Raw genomic sequence first — 22,182 nt, forward strand, 5'->3', positions numbered from 1 at the left:
TAAGCGGTCAAGAAAATAAATAGATGGATAAAAATATCCGATAGCATTCATTTTAACCGCGATTCCGTCGTCATTTTGTTACCACTTTTTTTAGAGTAACAAACAGAACAGTAGGGTTAATAATATCATATTTCTACCTGAGGTTCTATGGCTCAAATGACTGAAAACCTAAAAGTATACATTTCTGCTTCGATATCTCAGCTGATTTTGAAGACTCCTATAACTCTTTCTATTAGAAAAGCTAATATTTTCTTGATTACATTTGCCAATTTCTACAATAATTCATAAATCCTACTAAATTGCTCTCAATTAAATATTTATATGTCAAGTCATCTTTATTTATACAGCACTATGAACTGCAGTGCTTTATGGCAAAATAGAGTGTATTTATTGAAGAATGTTTAGAGTGTTTTGTTGCACTCGTGCATCATTACAGGGATTCCTACTTAATGTTCATATTGCAACAAAAATAGTTCAGTTTGAAGATAATACAACGGCCACTTTTCATGGGGTAAAGGCAGTGAGCCCTGCCACCAATTGCGAAAATTAACTTTCTCCCTCGGTGGGCGTTTTGTTTATTAGTGTAGTTTAACTCTTTTACTGCCATTCGTTATCAAAAATACAACCTCCCACAGTGCCAGACAATTTTAAGCATTTTAAGTCATTTTTCAAGACAAACAGAATATTGTGTGCTTTTACTACATGAAAGATTGGATTCCATTCTTTAATTAGAAAAAAAAGTATGTTTCTACCTTATTTCGTTCTTTAGTAATCACCATTTGAAAATAGGTCATTTGAGTGACATATGCGAAAATACAAAACAAGGAGAAAACAAGCATTTTGTGAAGATACATTTTCTCCACAACAGTGACTTTGAAACTAAGTGACGCTCTGTGAATTAGATTTAATGTGACAAAGGCTTCGATCATTCATGTCATCCTTGAAAACTTTCTATTTAATCAGATTCGTCATGTTTCATTGGAATTCCATACACCTTGAGCACATTGAAAAGAGATACAATGCTGCCATCTGCTGGCCATAGTTAGTGGCTGTGTTTGATTCCACAACCCATTGACCAGGCAACGCTGCAATTAGACATTGAACTTCTCATTGATTTAAAAAAAAAAAAAAAAAAACGTAGTTGATGTCATTTAACGTTTATACATCGGGATTTTTTCTTATCATTATTAACCGTTTTTGGCAGTCAAACAGTTAATTTTAATTAGGCATGTTTTGGCCACCTATGTTGAAGACCCACGCGAATTGCCAGATGAAGTGGAACCTAACATGTTTCAGTTCCTCCACAAATCGCCTCGATTCACAAAACCCCAAGTGAGTTTTACAGTACCACAGAAAATCTATCCAAGGGTATCGCCGTATGACCTTTTCAAAAATGTTCTTCTCATCGTCATCTTTCCTCAAGCACCACTATAAAGATATCCTTCGGGTGACATTTCTATACCTATAATATTTGAACACGAATTCAAAGCACTGTAGAATTTATTTTACACCGGTAAAACTATTTTGAGTCCTACAGCGAATGATGTGGAACCTTTGCCCAAATGATCATCGTGCATTTGAAGGAAAAAAAAAAGCCACTCGATGAAATACGATTGCTCTTTTAGCTATCTCGATCTGTGTGTACCGTGACCTCTTCTTTCATGTCAATGAGGATGTTTTCTGAGGCTGAAAAACGGGGTCATTCTGCCGTGTCGGGTTGACTTTGTCGCAGATTGCCGCTTCAGTCGATCGGTGAAAAAGACACGGGTGGACAAGCTCAATTTATTTGATACACTGATGATGACAAATGTGACAGATTATTGTGCCAGCCAGGTAATATTTCCAAGCTCCTCTCTGAAAAGTATTCTTTGTATGCGCGTTTTGGGGCTATTAATACAAGGAATCTGAATTATGAATGAGTTTGATAATGTGGGTATGTTTGGAAATCAGCACATTTTTCTGTTCTATTCAATCAGTTTGGTCTGAATAGTAAATGCTTTTACACAATGGACCACAGGCTTGCGTGTTTGCATAATCATGTCCACAGATGACGATGAAATGACCGGCTCCCATCAATGCATCACGCAGATGTAATCTCCCTGCACCCTTGTCCCCGTAGCATTCAACAAAATAAAAAAGGACCGGAGGGCATTTGTGTTGAAATGCTCCACGACATGATTTCAATTGGATGCGCATGAGTGAAAGCATTTTTTCCGTCGAATGCCTTTGTGAATATAAACGGAATTCTTTCATCATTCCCTGTCCGTCCAGGACATCATTTGCTTTGCATGCACATAATAACAATGTAAACTGCTAAACGTGTGAGTGAAACATACTGAAAAGAAAGATCAAGACTTTCCGTTCCGTTGGCTGTTGGGATCTCATGTACTAAACGGGCTGTTGTGATGCTTAATTCGCTTTGACAAGGCGGTTTGAACCAAAACTAATGTGAATGTAGCGCAATGATATGTTGCATGTCAACAAGCAGAGCTTTTTTTTGTGTGTGTAAAGAAGACGTAAATGTCACTGTTGCGCACTTCAACACCATATGTGGAAAGGGCGTCTGTCTAGATGTCTTGCTACCAATGTAGTGTAAACATGTGAGGAAGGCGCACCTTCTACTGCTTTTTTTTTTTTTTTTTTTATGAATAAAGCTTATTTGTGAAGGGCTACAATGTGCACAGAGGATGCACTGTTGAAAATTGTTTGTATTGTATTTGAGAAACAAACATGGCTTAATCTTGTATGGGAAGGGGTTGTACATCTCACCCTATGGCAGGGATGTCCAAACTACGGCCCGGGGCCATTTGCGGCCCGCCGTCCATTTTTTTAGTGGCCCGTGGCATATGCTAAAAATGGCATTTGACTCAGTTCAACTAAAATAAAAACAAAAATGTTTGGAGATGGTCAAAGTAAGAAGGGAGGGTGTCGAAACACACAGGTGCTATTAAAGGTTATTTTAGTTCACTAAAATTAATGAAAAAATTAAAACTAAGATTCAAATAACAATATTGTTACTGAAATAAACTAAAAATGAAAATGCTTTTTAAAAAAACGAAAACTAACTGAAATTACATTTTATGTTTACAAAATGAACTAAAACTATAATTATAACAAAAATGTCCTTCGTTTTAGTCTTTGGTGTGATTTTTAGTAGATTTTGATATCAACCGGAATAATGACGTTTGAAAGTATGTCACACAAAAGTGACGTCATCTAGCAACAGCCAATAGAAAAACACCTTCAGATGACGTCGCTCCCATGCTGTTTTTGAAATATTGCGCACAAGTAATACACATTTAAAAAAAAGAAAAACTACTAATGCTGAAACTAACTAAAACTAAAATAAAACTAAGCATTTATTAAATAACTAAAACTAATAAAAACAGAACCCCCCTGAAAACTAATAAAAACAAAAATAAAAAAATTCCAAAACTATTATAACACCCTACTGCCATATGACAAACAAAATGGTTTATATACTGTAGAATTTTTTCTAAATATGCAGAAGCACAAATAAATTATTTGTACAATTTTTAGGACTAAACACAATTTCTCTTCATAACATTATGTGGCCCTTGCGTCCTTCTGATTTTCTGTATGTGGCCCTCAAATAAATGAAAAAGTTTGGACACCCCTGCCCTATGAGCTCTATTTTCTAGGCTGCGTTGTGGCGCAAATGCTGGTGGATCCTGATTTTCGTATAAGAGCGAAGTTAGCAATTTGACAAAACGGTCTCCTTCAAGCTGGCGCAGAAGGCGTGTCTTCAATATTCTCCCAGAGGAGTGACAATTCGGTGGCAAAACCGAAACCTGACGCCTCCTCAGACCGCACCTTAAAGAGGTATATGCCACGGAAGAGGCGGGACTTCCGACTTCTGTGATTTTGCACTTGAGTTTGGTTCCGGTCCGGGTTGCGAACGCGCAACCGAGGGACGCAAAGTCGGAAGCAGATGTATTTTGACGCAGCCCACACGTCGCAAACCGGAACCAAACTGATGTGCAAAAACAGTCCCGTCTCTTCCGTGCCATACCGGTTCAGGGTAGAAAACGGTCTGTGTATTTTAGTCAGAGTCAAACCCTCTGACCTAGGGCTGTGCAATTAATCGAAATTCAATTACGATTTTGATTATTACCCTCAACGATTACCTAATAGGCAAAAAAACCCCGATTACTATAGGGCTGAAATAAGTTCTCGTCTTTTCTGCCTTGGATGGACCCGCTGAGATAGTCGTAGTCAAGCTAACAGCAGTATGTATGACAGTACACGGGGCTGTGAGAAATCCAATTCAAAATAAACTTTACCTTACCAAGTAATATATGTACATCAGTGCATTGTAGTGATTTTATTTTGAAGTAGTTTCCGGAAGCATGTCAACGTGCTCATCTGTTCAGAGTTTGTGAACAACGGCGATATAAATTAACTCGTATAAATGCCACACACTGTTGTGACAGACGTCAGTAACACATCTTCGTCCTGAAGTCACGTTCAAACTCCAAGACAAAGCGCTAAGACATAACTGTGCTAACGTTGTATTGTACGGTGCCTGATTCGAGCATTTAGCGGTGACTGCTAGCTAACAGAAAGCTGACAGCAACAAGCTAGCCGCACTAGCTCGCAACGGTAAAGTGCTCCAGCCGTCTCATTACTTTCAAAGGTGTAAATACTACAGCCCGTAGACAGCTGGGGTAGGCTCCAACGCGCTCGCGACCCTCGTGAGATTTAGCGGTTCAGAAAATGGATGGATGGACTGCGCACACTTTGATGCTGATAGCCTGACTAATTTGCTGTTTCTACTGATCACTTGTTAACAAAGTAGGCTTACTCAAATGTGCTATTTATTTAGCCGACAAAATCGCTATTGTGGGTCTGACGTTACTTTAGTTCCATTGACCAAAATCTATGGGGAGAGATTTGTCTACAGTCTCAGGAAAATAGTTTGCTGACATGTTTTGCTGACAATAGTTTAAGTAAATAAATAAAAGTTGATTATCTAAAAATGAAAAACAGTTGGTCGTTAATAGTGCTGTCAAAGTTAAAGCATTAACTAATTAATTAATCACAAAAAATTATCGCATTAATCATTGTATTACCACAGATTAATCACACTATTAATTTTGACCGCAGATGATCCTTTTTAGCTGACAGCGGATGGTTACATTAAAGGTAGCTGTTGGAGTTTGAGCAATAAACATAACTGCATGCATTAAAGTAAAGCATTTAATAAATGTTTACATATGCCGTAGGTAATTTATGCCCATTTTAAATTATGCAAATAATTAATTGATTAGAAAAAGCAGGATGAGCGTGTGCAGTGGATATACATTTTTGAAGATGTCCTTGTAACATTAAATGTAGAAAAAAATTAACACATAACAGGTGTGCTGCAAATTTTGTGGGCAAAATATGTTGGGAAAAAAAGCCTTTTTAAGTCAGTGATTAATCGTGATTAATCAAAATTCTAAGATGTGATTAATCTGATTAAAAAATTTAATCATTGACAGCTCTAGTTGTTAATTATAAAGTATATACTGTACAGGTATATTTTTATTTCTATCCAAACACCCGATTATTCGCTAGAATTTTCAGTAGGATATCCGAATACCAAAATTTTTTCACCAACCACCGCTGCCAAAACTAGCTTGCACCCCACAAGTCATACTGCACACGCTGCACCCCAACTTCAAATTTTTGCTAACATAAATAACATATATTATTATAATTAGTTTGATCCAAAATAACTTGCATAATTATAGTGTTTCAAATAATTTTATTTGTCTTAATATTTTCAAATATTTAAACATTTTCTTGTTTTGAACAACAACAAAAAATCGTTTTGAACAATCGTGGTTTCAATTATTATACCAAGATAATCGTGATTATTATTTTTTTCATAATCGAGCAGCCCTACTCATATGATATTTCTTCATATCACCCCACTGGGTGGTACAACTATGAAGTTGGGCACACAAACAATCAATTGGTGTCAGTGCCACCTCCACAGAAGTAGTGATGGGAAAATGAAGCATCATGAAGCTTCATAAGCACCTGCAATTTGTTTTCACTCCTCTAGATGGTGCTCTTGGTTTAAATATAGCAGCTAGTACAATGGCGATCAATTAAATTTCCACTCCATCTTTAAGCCAATAGTTTGTCCATAACTAGTTTCTGTCTCTCTATTTTTTTCAAATTTTCAAGTATTGTGACAATAAACCTGAATGGAAACGCTAGAATTTCGAACAAAAGGCGTAAAATTCTTAAGAATTTTTTTGCTACGGAAAACAGACTAGCATTTATGGGAAATGAAAGGACACCTTTTGATCGGCAGACCCGTCAGCTTGCACTAGACTGCCAAATTACCAACATCAGGTCTAACCCGCCTTCACACAGATATGTCACACGCGACACGTGATTGACACCGGTCCCGAAAATAGAGCCCTAAGTTTCACCAACACAAATTCTGGATGCCACATACACACCCCAACTATGTAGCTTGATGTCCATTTTCATCCTTCTCTATTCATGACTGTGGAATCTCCAAGGTTGAACGCAGCGTTCAACTACATCATTCAAAAATATAATGTTCAAACCACTATCTCAAGACTTGTTACTAACTTGTTGGTGATTCATTACAATCGTTATCAGTGAACAATGGAGCATCCTCAAAGGTCAAGTAGTTTTACTTTATTTCATTATTATTTAACAGTACAATTACTTCTTTTTTTAATGATTTTCTGTGGCAAACATTGTTTACAAATGATAAGTCAACCCGTGTCACAGAATGAATCAAGTTCAACTTTGAAGGTTCCGCTGTAATTTTCCATGCAGTAGATTGAACTCAATGTGCCTTTGTAACTTATCATGACGTATATCAGTGTACACAAAGCAACACCGTGTGAAACATCGCCGTACATGTCATTTTCCCCACATTAAATTGCTTATGTTTGTGATTTAATGTAAGAATTTGTGGCATAGACTATTACAAAAGTATTGATTGTACGTATAGACAATCTAATGTCCTTTTCTGCGATTAAAACAAAAGCCACTTGGCACTTGGTGTATTTTATTTACTTAAGGACTATTTGAACTGGATATAATATGAATGAGGCTGGCTAAAAATGTCTTGATTGTCTTTTGAACATGTTTTTTCATTGTGAAGATTCGTTTAAGTGCATTTTATCATCATTTATTCATGTCAGAAGCCATGAATAAATAAATAAATTACTCTTAAGGGGCAAACAAATGCTTACGATCCCCCTGAAGCAGACCTTAAATTTCTGCTTATCAGCAAAGAAGCAGCAACATTGCTATTAATTTTATGCACTTAACACACACCTGAAAATTTAACGACAGGTTTTCACAAAGTCTGAATAATGGAGTGTTTTATTTTTATATTTTTTACTTAAAATGACTACAAATCAGCATGTTCACTTACTTAAACATTTTAATGCTGTCTGACTGTATTTCACTGAACATATGCTATCATTAGGGGAAACGGAAAATAAATCAGTGCATACGGATGCAAAATACCAACTTTCATCAATTTTGCCCTCCACTTAAATGATCACAGTGCGCTTTCTGCAATTCGACTTGAAATGGCTGACAAGAAGGAATCTCTCTGTGGAACTCAAAACAGCCAGCATCGGCTTAGCGGAGGATTTCAAGTAAGTTAACAATAACCAAATGTGTTATGTTCTGGATTTGGATCCCTAAACGCAGACACAAATAAGAGTTTTAACACTTTATTTGCATAACATCAAAAGGCGTGGAACTAACTTGACTTGACCAGAAACAACGAGAAGCCATCAAGGAAGAGAGAAGGAGGTAGTGAGCTGGACAGAGGAATAATCCGTCAAAACACACACTTCCCAGTTAGGCTTATATAGACAGTGAATCGATCAGATTGGCTGTGGCTCGACATGTGGGGAACAGGACTGATATGGAATTATCTGATTGGCTGTTGACCAGATAAAGAGATTAAAAATTCTTGACATCACATAGCTCCTGACATCACATAGCTTAAGACCAGTTGAAACTAGATACCGGTTACATCAGTTCAAAACAGACACTTGACCTCACGGTCATCACTGACCCAAACATAACCCTTGCATGACCCAAACTTAACCCTGGCATGACCCAGTCATGACAGTACACCCCCCAAAGGACGCCTCCTGGCGGACCCCTAGGTTTAAACATAACCCTTACATGACCCTAGTCATGACAGTAAGCATGACCCTAGTCATGACAGTAAACAAAACATAACCCTAACATGATCCTAGTCATGACAGTAAGCATAACATAACCCTTACATGACCCTAGTCATGACAGTAAGCATAACCCATGCATGACCCTAGTCATGACAGTAAACATAACATAGCCCTTACATGACCCTAGTCATGACAGTAAACATAACACTTGCATGACCCAAACAACCCAGTCATGACAGAATAAAAGTTTTCTCACCATGTTTCATTGTCTCATTTGTGACTGCATGTAACAATGACTAAACAAACAAAACCTGTTCGCTCTAGCCCATATCTTACTGAGTGGCGAAGGCTTGCGAGCCTTTGCAAAGGGATTTACTGTTTTTTCCATCAGTGTTTGTTCAAGGTCGCAAACAGTCGCAAATATGCAAATTGTATTTCTTGTGGCAAGGAAATGTTTAATATGTTCAAAAACAAACATCTAAAAACACCTAATTATACTATATATTAGCACCATCAGATGATGTCAGGTACTTTCTCAAATTGTATGCTAATTCCTTAAATGGAGTAAATGTTGATACAGTATTCTCATTTCAGGCAGAAAAAAATTATGGCGCCACGTCACAAAAAGGCCATTACCATTACTTCTGAAATCAATTTTCTAAAATATTCTGACTATTTTGATGCACTTTTACAAAGTATAAACCATAAAACATTTTTTTTCATATAATATTATAATTGAAAGCATATTTGTTCAAATAAAGAAATGCCTGATGCCATTGGCCACTAGGAAAGTGAGATGAATGAAGCGACAATATCAAATATTTTGTATGACGCATCCATACTTAAAATATTCTCAGCCCTGCACATGAAGGTGAGCCAGTTTTACGCTTAACACGCACGAGTGAACCGCATTCCCTTTTTCGCTCGTGCTGAGTCGCCCCTACGGACACGACTCACAACTCTTCCAGCCGCCGGGAAAGCGAGCGAATGTTATGCGGTAATGAATTCCGTGCTCGTGGCTGTGCTGTTCCATTGTTGCAGGTGAGTGGTTGGAGATGAGATGACATGCTCAAAGATGAAAGTGAACTTCGCATATGTATGACCAAATAGGAAAAAGGAAAAACTTTTGTGTGTCAGTGTGAAATGATCACCATCACATCACACAAGCACACACACCGTGTATTATTGCAGGGAAGATATGAGATTATAAGTACGGTATAGTTGTTATTATGGACTGAATGTTGTGGACGTGATTTCCAATTTAGGTGCACCTGGTGGATAATGATCCTAAAATGATGGGAGATTGAACCCGCGTCACAAGAAGGCCTCTGCTCTGGGAGCACAGAGCTCTTCAAGGGAGCTAAAATTATAAACCACTCACACACCTCATGACATATATACGCAAAAAGTTGACCTACCTACTTCATAAAAAATAAATACAAATATATACAACAATAACAACATGCACACAAATTTATTAAAGAAAAAAGAAAAGAAAAAAATAAAGACACACGGACCGTATATAAAAAAGTGGACATGCCCAGGCAAAAGAAGACATTTGGTCACCCTACTTTAGCAGCATAAACACAAATGGTTTCAAGACCAGTCGTCCTTGAAATGAAGTATAGATCTAATTGGCTTTGTTTACATAGTTCATTACTGATTTTGCTTGCCTCAAAAACAATCAATGCCCTTCTCTTACCTGCCTTTTCCAGCTCTTGCACCTGCTGTGTCACACGTCTTTCTGCATATGCTCTTGCCCTCATTTGTACTTGTACGGTCTCCAAACAACTCCCCCTTTAAAATACATTCAAATGTTTTGTAAGGAAACCTTAATTAAAATACATAATGTAAAGCAAACAAGCCCAGTGGACCATTTTCGTATACAGGTACTGGCATGCTAACAGGCTAGCTACTGTAATGTTAACGCTAGTTTTTAGCTCATGGTGTTATAGCAATGAAAAGCTGCCACTGGGCAACAGTCCTATTAACTAATTTGCTCCCAGAAACGTATAAATGTTCTATTTTAAATGTTTTAATTGTCCCAAAGACGTATGTATAAGTTTTTATGGGCTTTTTTTTTTATGCTAGAGCATACAGAAGGCTTTGATGCAGCCTCAGAACTGCAGAGAAGGGTTGAAGCTAGGGGTGTTAAAAAAAATCGATTCGGCAATATATCGCGATACTACAGCACACAATTCTTGAATCGATCCAATAGGCAGCCGAATTGATTTTTTTATTTCCATTTTTGATGGAAAAATATTCAACAAAACGTCTAACTTTCACACCTTAAGCATGGAAGAATGTTGTATTAATAATGGAACATTAAGCCTTAATATTTTACTTCAATGCTGTTCTAACATGAAAAAGGTTACAACCTGTTTGTTAAATACAGTGGCTCACAGTTATAAAACTGGAGTTTCAGATCAATAAATAAATAAATTTTCATGGTATTTTCTAAATTTGAGTAAAAACAATCGCAACAATCGACTTTTAAATTCATATCGGGATTAACCGGTATCGAGTTGAATCGTGACCTATGAATCGTGATATGGATCGAATCGTCAGGTACTAGGCAATTCACACCCCTAGTTGAAGCAATTGTAGTTATTAGAAAAACGGCCAGCAGGTGGCATCACAGTATAAAAGATCAACCAGGGCCATGTTGCAAACAGGCTGATTTACCCACAGTTACAAACATATTTGTGATAATGATGAAAAGCTGTATTCAAATGCTAATTGCTGCGAAATGGAAACAGATAGAAATATACTTTTTTTCCTGAAAGAAGAGACTCTAATCTTTCTTTTGGCAGGTTCCATGTTTTTATAGCAATAGAAGAAAATATTCTGTGGGCCTTGCAAAATCAGTCGGAAGCAAAGGGGGTTGCTTCAGTCAAAATGGCTGCAAGTGAGTGAGTTAATAACATATGGTAGAGAAATCAAACAAAATTGTACATCCTAAATTCACATTGTTTTCACTTAGACTTAAATTCTTGAACATTTACAATGAAATCTAACATACATCCAGGCGTATCAGAGGAGTACAAAAAATGCTCCAAAGCTGCCCACCATCCACATTTCATCAAGCACTGGCAGAACTTGTGAAATGTGAGGCACCCCATCCTGAACGTGATTGACTGGGAGCCAACTACTGACATCAGTGGCAAACAGAAGTGAACCTTTGAGCTTTTGGGACTCAATAGCCCCTTCCCCTTCACAGCCAAACAGGGATACTGTGATAGAACATGAATAAGCGTAGCAAGCTCGAATGCCAAGGGCAAAATATTTGAAATGTGCTGCATATATTGTAAACGTTGCCTTGTTCTCACTCCACTTCAAGCTGTTTGTCACTCCTAGTTAGAGTTTACAGTTAAACAGAAACATAACGAGAACTAGAACATGCCATTTCTGGAGAAATGGCGTGTGAAGGCTGGAAAGCTGAATGAAAACCTGTGGAATAATTTGGAATAGCTCATGGCATAAATTACTTCACAAATAATCGGGTACGAAATCTGGAATTGTGGGTAACGCGGGAATTTTGAAACTGAAAAGCTGGAAGAGATCATGGCGTGAATTGGTGGAATATATTGAAGTTGGAAAGAAGTCAATCGGATGAATAATGTGGAAGTAAATGGAAAATGTAGAATGTGGGAAATAATCGGGTACGAAATTTGGAATTGTGGGTAACGCAGGAATTTTGAAACTGAAAAGCTGGATGAGATCATGGCGTGAATTGGTGGAATATATTGAATCTGGAATGAAGTGAATCGGATGAATAATGTGGAAGTAAATGGAAAATGTCACATATGGGGAAATAATCGGGTACGAAATTGGGAATTATGGGTAAGGTGTGAATTTTGGAACAGAAAAGCTGGAATACCGCATTGCATGAATTGCTGGAATATATTGAAGCTGAAATGATGTGAATTGGATGAAAAATGTGGAAGTAAATGTGAAATATCGAATCTCCCATTAAGAATAATGGGGAAAAATTGGGTACGAAATCGGGAATTGTGGGTAAGGCGTGAATCCTGGGAATAAGAAAAATGCAAGCGCGCGTCGCGTGAAATTTTGGAATAGTTTGTAATTGGAATGGAGTGAATCGGATGAAAAATATGGAAGGAGATGCGCGTCAAAAAAGTGGCCTCCAGCCTTCACACAATTAAATATTGCACAGTACATTGAAAATACAAAACTAAATCATTTCATTTTGTCAAAATGTTGCTAGCTTAATGCTAACAACTAATGATAAACGCCTTCTCTGCCTCTTCTTTGCTCTTAATTACGCTAAATTGCTTTGCTCAGCCAACAAAATTAATAATTCTCTGCCTGTCAGTACTTTTCATGTCGCCCACTCGATACTTAATACTTTTACTTGAAGCAAATGTCATCCTAGCTTTACATAAGTTGTACAACATTTGCCTTTGTGACTGCCTGTAATTCTCATCACGTAATATAAAAATAGAAACTGCACTGTTGCCCACATTGTCTCACTTCAGATGAGAAAAAAAAAAAAAAGAAAAAAAAAAGGTAGTTCTAGTTACATCCTGGTTGTCATGGACACACTCAAAGACTTAACATATTGCTTCATATCAGTGTCTCTGCTCACTAATGTAAATAAGATGAGGATTAACAAACAGATTGCGGCAAGCAGGATGAGAAGACCAAATAAACAAGTTCAACGTTTGCCTGCTTGCTGGAAAACAGAACCACAGCTGATTATTCCAAAGGCATTGTAGTGCTGTTGTCCAAATATGAGCCTGAGGGAGCACACAACAGTCTGTTTGATCCAGCAGATGCCCTTGTGGGGGGAAAAAAAAAAACGAAAAAAAGAAGGGGAAAAAAAGATGCCGTGTGATCAAGAGGAGATGCTCAGCGTGTGGTTTTGCGTGCTTTGATCTCGCATGCACATGCTTGATGCCAGGACTTCTGAGACAAGCTCTCACATCGGCAAACGCTCCATTTACAACCTACTTTGTGATGTCACCTGCCGTATACATATTCGGAGTGACACCGATGACATACTTGGCCATGCCGGTTGCATTTCATTGCGGTAGTTTAAACCACCAAAACATCATCATCTTCATCATCACCACTAAGGTGCTCCCTCGATGTCTTTATTCACATTGTGACAGGTAAACAAGCCCACTACCACAATGAGATTTATATTCATCATTGCTCAACTATTGAAACTAAACATATCAATGAGTTTTCAAACACTGCAAAATGTCTCCATCTGCTGGTAACAGTCATGTATTTGTGCATATTTATATAGTACCAGCATTTGCCAACATTAATTCCAGGTTTCAAAAGAAGCTAAAAATAAATAAATAAATTTTAAAAAAGGGCCTTTTGACTAACACTAATCCCTTTTTGTGAGTGTGTTTTGCTGCCATCTATGGAACAATTTATCCATTAACGGTGTTTGTCTAAAAACCAAAGCGCTATATCCATTCGAGAGGATGCATTCATATGTATTTATGAATTCACTAACAACACACAGCAGTTTCCAGTCAGCAGTTTGGTGTAAAAACCAAAACTAAACTTTGAGCAACTTATCACCGCACGCTTTTCCGGTCTGGTCTTCACAGCTGGGCTACAGTATGTGAAAATCTATCGATGCAGGAACCTCCTATTTGCACGTGTGCCTTATATTAGTCACAAATGTTAAGCTCATTTTGAATTCATTTCATTTTGTCATCCTGAGCGAGACATGCTGATTGTGCTGTGCTGTGTATTAGAAGCATTTTGATGACTAAAACAATGATGAGTCAGTTAAACTTGTCATCACCAGATACAGGAAGTGATTCCAAAATAACTGAGACTCATGCTCGGTGTCCTCTAAGCAGCAAAGAAACAAATTGTGGAATTTCTCCCAAAATTTGAACACAATTGTTATTATCAACACTTTAAATTCAGTGTTAGGGGTTAACTCAATTATAATGTTTAGGTTTTAATATTGTGAGAAAGTAAAATAACTTCCTGGGCTATATAGGCCAACAATTTTTACCTATTACCCAAAATCTCTTGCAAATCTCTCATGACACATGAGATCTAAAAATCTCTCGTACAAATACAATTTTCAGGTGCATGTACAAAACACTGTCACACACATGAACAACTGTCACAGGTAGCATAAACCTCTCATGCTCGCAAAAAAAAAAAAAAAACCAGCCACATAAAAAAAAAGTCACTCTAACACCCCAAAATCCATCACAATCATAAAAAAAACCTCTTATTTATACCAAAAATCCCTCCCACAAACCGCTAAAAAAAGAGAAAAACAAAAAAACAAAAAAACTCTCACACACTAAAACTCTCACATTAACCCAAAAAAACCCCCCCCAGAGTATGCCTATAAATTCTCATGCAAAAAAATCCCACTTAACTCATTTACTCCCAATAACGTATAAATACTTTTTTCCCTAAGTGTCCCAAAGACGTATTTATACGTTTTATTTTTATTTTTTATTTTTTTTTTTATGCTAGAGCATACAGAAGGCTTTGATGCAGCCTCTCAAGTGCAAAGAACGGTTGCAGAAATGGTAGTTATTACACAAACAGCCAGCAGGTGGCAGCAGAGCAAAGGAAATCAACCAGGGCCATCAAGAAAAAAAGCTCAATTACAATTTTAAATAGATTTGTGAAAACTGATTAAATTTAGCTCTCTTCTAATGCTAATTGCTGCAAAACGGAAACAGATAGAAACATACTTTTTTCTCCTGATGAAAGAAGAGACTTTAATCTTTCTTTTGATAGGTTCCATGCTTTTATAGCAATAGAACACAATATTCTGTGGGTCTTCAATCAGTCAAAATCCAGTAAAACAGCCGGGAGCGAACGGGACTGCTTCTGTGAAAATGGCTGGGAGTGAATGAGTTAAAAATGCACTCAAAATAAAAAAAATCACTCACACCAGAAAACCGCTCATAAAAAATAAAAAAATAAAAAATCCCACAATAAGCTCTCACTACATCACCCACATTACAAGGAGTATAAGAAGCTCACACTCTAAAAACTACACAGACACCTCACACCACATAAACTCTCACACATATCCCCCCCCAAAAAACACTGATCACATTCACCAAAATAAAAAAAAATTTAAATCCAATTTACCCCGCCGAAAATTTTTTGCTCGTCACAAAAAACTCTCACATACACAACAACAAAAAAATCTCTCTCTCACCAAAAACCTCTTATAAGACAGAAAAAAACTCTCGCACATATTCAAAAAGTTCCCTTATTCACCAAAAAATCTCTCTCACACTCAAGAAAATCTTTTTGTTCTGTATGTAACCTATTTTTGCTGTCAGTGATACTCTAATGCTGATTGGTGGCATTATGGTTCTGGCCCCCAGATTGACTTGACTCCAACAGTGAGGGTTTTTTTCCCCCCCTGCTGAACAGAAGAGTGAGTGCAAGAGTTCTTTCCTTTCTTTTTTTTATGTGAGTGAGTATGGGCATTTTGAGTAAATGTGAGAGAGGTAAATGTTATTTTTGGCCTACATGGCACCTCACATCCTGGCGTGAGCCTAAAATTAGAACTAGTCACAACAAAGTACATTACATTAAACAGAATGTGGTCTCTTTTGCTGCACAAATAGAACCCAACATTACGTGAAGCGAAAGGGTTACTTGAACAAGAATGATGGTAATATGCTACTGTACCATGGAGAGACTTCAGATGATCCATACTGCTTTTCCTCATTAGGTCATGTGTGAGCTTGAGTCTAACCCAGGTGACTTTGGGCAAATGGCACACAAATACCGTGGAAGTGTCACCTGTCAAAACAGGGTGCCATTACAGTCAGAGAGCCATTATGATCATTGGTGTCATTAAAATTAATGAATAATGGGCTGGGTATCAATTCAGAGTTCCAAAATGATTCGATTCAGAAAGGCCCGATTCGATTATTTCAAGGAAAAACGCTCCCGAAGTCGATGCTAACTTCCTGTTAGCATTTGCTAACTTCCTGTCTGCGCTAGGCTAGCCATGTTTTAAAAACAAACTGTATTTTGTATTTAAATATAGAGTGGATGTAATTCTTAACATTGTGAATTTAGTCTTAGAGTTAACTCCAAGTGCGGTGTCATTAAACAGCTTAAAGGATGCCTCGTGACAACAGAATAACATACGCTACACACATGCTAGTTGCTAATGCTACGCAAGCAAAATGGTGCATTCAGGGTACTTTCATAGTGTCGGAAACTTCGGCTTTCTTTGAAAACGTTTTAAGGGGAAAATAATCAGCCTCAATTGTCCGATAGTTTTGGCCGATGTTTGAAGGCCAATAATCGGCCGATTATAATCGGTGGCCTATTAATCGGTCGGGTTTTATCTGGCACATTAAATTACAGGGTAAAAAGAACTATTAAAAGTATCGATTCATGGTTTTCTGAATCGATATTGGGCTATGATAAGGAATATCGATTCGATATCGATATATCAATATTTTAGACCCAGCCCTAATGCTGAGTTGAAGCTGGATTCTTCCACATTCACATCTTTAACGTACCAAACCAACATGGATGTCTTTGGAGAAAAGCATGACGAGACTGCCAAAGATGGGATTCGAACCTGAAACCTCTGGCGACTGAATTCACACGTACTGTACAGAGGGGAAGTCCCAGCCTACACCGAGAGTCCATACCCAAATGAGCTTCCAGGGTAAGATACAGACTAGTCTCACCCACATTTGCGAGAAAAGATTTGCCAGCAAATTCATCTCTCCAGGTAAGACCAACATCATGTGATTGCTTAGCAACAATATTTCATATTATGCATGTCTGAACAGTACAACTAACATAATACAGCACATAACTGTTGATAACATACTTACTCACTTTGTAGTTGATGAGTCAATTCATTTAAACATCAGCACGACATCCAACTCTTTGGATTCATTCATTCATTCTTGTCAGATGCACAGTTTTGCCTGACCAATCAGGCTTTTGAATGACCATGGAAAACCAACATTGGCTGTTATTCAACATAGGGCTGTGCAATTAGTCGAAATTCAATTACAATTTCAATTATTACACTCCAGAATTATAAAATCAGCATAATCGTTAAAAAAAAAAAAGATTATTGATACCAATTTTTTGAGTAGTTTAAATTTATACATTTGCCCTTTTTTTTTTCTTTTTTTTTTTTTTTGGATTTTAAAATAACTAATTTAATAAAATGTGTTAAATCCAAATGGAACTTTTATAATTTAATGTTCCAAAGAATTTTATTTGTCTTAAATTAATATTATTTATTTATTTATTTATTTTTTACATTTAAACATTTTCTTGTTCTGTACAAAAATAAATAAATCAATGATCGCCCCAGTACTGCGACTGCACATGCTTGACTCCAACTTAAAGTTTGTGCCAACATAAATCAATAAATAGATATTATTATAAATATAGATATTATTAGAAATTCTATTTGGTCCAAAAGGAAATTACACAATTATAGTATTTCTATTTCTATTCTATAAATGTTTAAACATTCTCTTTTTTTATTTGTGGGGGAAATCAGTATTTAAAAAAAAAAGATTAATACAAATTTTTGAGTTGTTTAAATTCATGCATTTGCACTTTTTAAAAATTTTAAAATTATTAATTTAATCTTTTTTTTTTATCCAAGAGGAACTTGCATAATTTTTAAAAGAATTTTATTTGTCTTATTATTATTTTTTATTAGTTTTTTACGTTTAAACATTTTATTGTTTTGTACCAAAAATTAAATGATCGTCCTACTGTACAGTGCACATGCTGCACTCCAACTTCAGGTTTTTGCCAACATAAATAAATAAACAAACAAACAAACAAACAAACAAACAAATAACTAAATAAATAAATTGTTTGGTCCAACAGTAACTGAAATAAGTGTTTCTATTTTTTTTTTTATTGGTTTTAATGTTTTTAAATGCTTAAACATTTCCTTATTTTGCACCAAAAAGTAAATAATCATTTGAATAATCTCAATTTCAATTATTGCAAAAATAATCATGATTTTTATTTTTTACATAATTGAGCAGCCCTAATTCAACAGAATTTTACAAAATCAGTTGGGGTTTTTTTCTTTGCTCTCAGGTTGTGACTAATATGCACAAGCGAAAATCAGGCTTGAGTCGTTCACAGCTGGCTGACTGCTTACTAGAGCGAAGAGAACTGAGCTTGAGAACGTTATGACATATTTCTGACGGATATTCATTTTGAATGAAATCAAATAGCACTTTTTGGGGGGTGTCGACCGCTCACTAATTCTGCTTTTCTAATAAATAAATAATCAGTCAACCTGCTGTATGTTGTTTGTGTTTGTCACTATTAAGGAATCGGTACCGATGGATGCCAAGTGCTCAGTGGGTCAATACTGGGACAGTTTGATTAAAAAATGTCTGAATTGCAACGTGATGTGTCAACAACCACTGGTCGTCAGCAAGTGCGCCAAATTCTGTAGTAAGTAAATAACGTGCGCCGTAAAGGCCAGTAGGGAAAAATCACAGCAAGATCAAATCTCACACAGCAATAAAAGTGTCCTGGCTGGTCCAGTGACAAAGTAGAACACAGAAATTTACAAATATAACACACAACAAGATATTTCAATATCCAAATGACATATGGCATAAATTTATATATCACCTCAAATAAATCAATGAACTCCATTCTTATTTACTTTGTGCTTTGCTTCTGTGTTAGCGGATTGTAAAACACTGCCTGGCCACTACTATGATGGGCTTCTGAGGAAATGTGTGAAGTGTGCTGACATTTGTGGTAGACATCCAGCAGAGTGCTTCCAGCACTGCCACAGTGAGTACCAAGTCTTTTACTTCACAAAGAAAGTCATTTTGTGATCGCTACTTTAATGAGATTTGATTGGGAAAATGTATTTTACACACTACACAGTAACACGTTTTTCTTCTTAATAGCATTCCAACATTTTTGGAAATGCAAGCAAGATCACTATATTTAACTTTAGGGTAAACAAATCATTTTTTTAAAACTAACAAACTTAAACATCAGACAATATGCATCAATAATCATACCCAAAGAAAACCTTATAAAATGTAAAACTGTAATAAAATGCAGGATTAAAGAGAATGCGACGTTCAGCCACTGATCTGAACATATGACTTGCTAGCCGAGAGCCCATACACGCCTGTGCAAGCCGTTGAAGTCACAGGGCGGCCATCTTGCTCATCCCATGACGCAAGCAGACTACGGTATAAACTATACGGTATATGTACAGATGAGACATATACAGTAGGGCTGGGAATCTTTGACTGTCTCACGATTCGATTCAATTGCGATTTTTGGGTCTGCGATTCGAGTCAGAATCGATTTTCGATTCAAACGATTTTCGATTCAAAATTATTCAATTGACAAATGACTTCTGCTTCAATTTACAGATATGCACAACATTGTCATGATCTACTCCGGTCTGCTTTGCAAGACAAAATGACAAATAAAGACATTAAACTGTCTTTTTTTTTGTTTAAACATTTTTTAATTTTGTATTGTAAGTGCCTTTTTCCACAAAAAAAACAGCATGTGGGCTACCACTGCCTTTTCCCCTTCTTCTTCATTTCTAATTGAAATAAAATCGATTTTTGGATATTAAATATCGATTCGATTCGATTAATAAATGAGAATCTCGATTCTTTCATGAATCGATTTTTTTGGCACACCCCTAATATACAGCTCGTGCTGTTTCTAACTACGGTCTTAAATGTTCTCCAATTTCGATAATGTAACTCTTGGTCTATCGTCTATCCAGTCAATTCAGATCAGCACGTTCAGCAAAAACTTAGCTGATTTGCGAGTACTTCCTGTTTTCATTCTTCCTCTGTCGAATTTACAGCTTTTTAAACTAAAGTGTGCTGCCACTTAGTGGCCAACCGTAGAATCACATCTAAAATAAACACAAAGCAGCACAAAATTGAATTTTACGTAGTCCAAAAAAATAATAAAATAACATCAACTTTTAAGTTCTTACCTTCTTCTCTGTCAGCTCCAGTGACCACTAAAAAGCACCCTGTTCAAGTGACCTCACATCACCTACACGGCAGTGGGCTCTCTGTACAGACGGCCTTGGAAGACTCCACCATCTTCCTCTATGCCCTCCTGGCCTTGTGTATGCTTCTGGTGCTGTCTAGCCTGTTACTCGCTTTGGTTGTCTTCCTAAGGAGAAGAAGAGCCCAAATGAACCCCAATCTAGAGGCCGTCAGGCAGGGTCAGGGAAGTGCTCAGAGAGGTTCAAACTCTAAAGGTTAGTGTGGTGATGGTTCCAATGACATTCCTTTTGGGTGTATAATTTATCCATGGTCTCATATGGACAGATTTGATGGCACATGCAAGCGGTGCTACTGAGCCACCAGATGAGTCCAGCCCCACTGAGACCTGCGTGTGTGTCCACTGCTATCCTGATCCCACGTCGGTGGGCGGCAACAATAAGGCGCTTTCCAGAGCACCAGTGACGTACGACCAACAAGCCGTACTGCATCATGCCCTGATGCTAAATCAATGTCCCCTCTGGGCACAGAATGCGTCTCACACCTCCACATTGGAAGCGCATGACGAGTCAATGGTGGGATGAGCGAGACTTCTTGTAGTATGTAAGCTTGACTTCAAGAGTATTAGTACAGTTGGTTTACTTGCCACAAATAGAGGAGACTGTTAAGAAAGAAAAAAAACTGCAAGACAATTGGAGTAGCTATTTATCTGTCATTTTCATTAAAACATCTACAAATGATGCTACCTTGTCCTCAACATCCTCAAATGGTTAAAGCCAATGGAGAGAAATTACTTCAACAATCCTGCTTTTCATTCCATATTTTTGGTGTCCATCATTCATGGCCTCCAACTATGTACAGGCATAGTAATCAATTATGAATAATGAATTTTGTCGACTGCAAGAATCGATTTGTGATTAATTGTGTCTTGAAGTAATGGAGAGAATTGGAGTTCAGCAAAGACGATTAAAGGGATACTTTACTTATTTAGCCCATTATAACAATAAAAAAGTTTACATTTTGTCTACAATTAATTTGATACTTTCATTATTTTTCACATGGAATTAGTACATTTAAAAACACATTTTGCAACTTGCTGTCGACTGAATATGACATCACAAGGGGCGCAGTTAACCAATCACAGCTCACCTGTTTGCGAGGTTTGGTCATGTGACATTCACAAGCTGAGCTGTGATTGGTTACCTCAGCCCTTGTGATGTAATTTTCAGTCGACAGCAAGTTGCAAAATGTGTTTTTAAAGGTACCAGTTGTACATGAAAAATAATGAAAATATCAAATTTATTATAGGCAACATATTAAAGTTTGGCTGCCAAAAATGGCTAAATAAGTAAAGTATCCTTTTAAAGTGGAAGTCATCTTTGAACATTTCTTGACAATAATATGTTATATGTGACCTCACTAGTCTAAACATGACATTCTGATTAATATTACATTTTTGGAATATGAGTTATGGAGCAAAATCCAGCCATTTTGCTACTTGCTGTCGACTGTAGATGACATCAATGTTACTCAGGGCTTAGGCAACAAGCATGTAGAGCTCATCTGTTTTTTGAAGCTGCACTGTGATTGGTTGTTACCTGAAACCTGAGCAACGTTGATGTCATCTTCAGTCGACAGCGAGTGGCAAAATGTCCGCACCCTGAGATGGAGGAAAACGGCTGGATTTTGCTGCTTAACTCATATTCCACGAACGCAATATTAACCAGAATACCAAATTTAGACTAGTAGGGCTGCATAGAACATATTATTGTAAAAAAAAAAAAAAAAGGTGGGGTGTTGACTTCCCCTTTAATTCAGTCTTAACTAGCAGCATGAAGAATAAGGTGTGGTAAAAAGTTATGCTATTTAGTGCTCGAAATAAGAGGAGCAGTAAGAGATCCTCCAATGGTAGGGCTGCACGATATTGGAAAAACATGCGATAGGCGATATAGCGATATTATTGCAGTATT

At 37.0% G+C, this 22,182-nt stretch overlaps 1 protein-coding gene across 1 annotated transcript; it reads left to right on the forward strand.

The window, feature by feature from the left end:
- Positions 1–16,924: 16,924 nt before the first annotated feature.
- tnfrsf13b (TNF receptor superfamily member 13B) lies at positions 16,925–20,796 on the forward strand. The gene is made up of 5 exons (XM_077503933.1): positions 16,925–16,944; positions 18,533–18,657; positions 18,892–19,010; positions 20,212–20,469; positions 20,540–20,796. Exons 2-5 carry the CDS (start codon positions 18,545–18,547, stop codon positions 20,794–20,796), a joined length of 747 nt encoding a protein of 248 aa, XP_077360059.1. The 5' UTR covers positions 16,925–16,944; positions 18,533–18,544.
- The last annotated feature ends 1,386 nt before the right edge of the window (positions 20,797–22,182 follow it).

The sequence above is a fragment of the Festucalex cinctus genome, chromosome 17 (genome assembly GCF_051991245.1).
Source record: "Festucalex cinctus isolate MCC-2025b chromosome 17, RoL_Fcin_1.0, whole genome shotgun sequence".
NCBI classification, from domain to species: Eukaryota; Metazoa; Chordata; class Actinopteri; order Syngnathiformes; family Syngnathidae; genus Festucalex; species Festucalex cinctus.

Bases quoted from the DNA above. Each gene is read 5' to 3' on its own strand.
- tnfrsf13b (XM_077503933.1), top strand. From the start codon at position 18,545: ATGGATGCCAAGTGCTCAGTGGGTCAATACTGGGACAGTTTGATTAAA. The intron at 19,011-20,211 runs GTGAGTACCAAG...CTTCTCTGTCAG, and splicing joins GTGCTTCCAGCACTGCCACA to CTCCAGTGACCACTAAAAAG. The intron at 20,470-20,539 runs GTTAGTGTGGTG...TCATATGGACAG, and splicing joins GAGAGGTTCAAACTCTAAAG to ATTTGATGGCACATGCAAGC.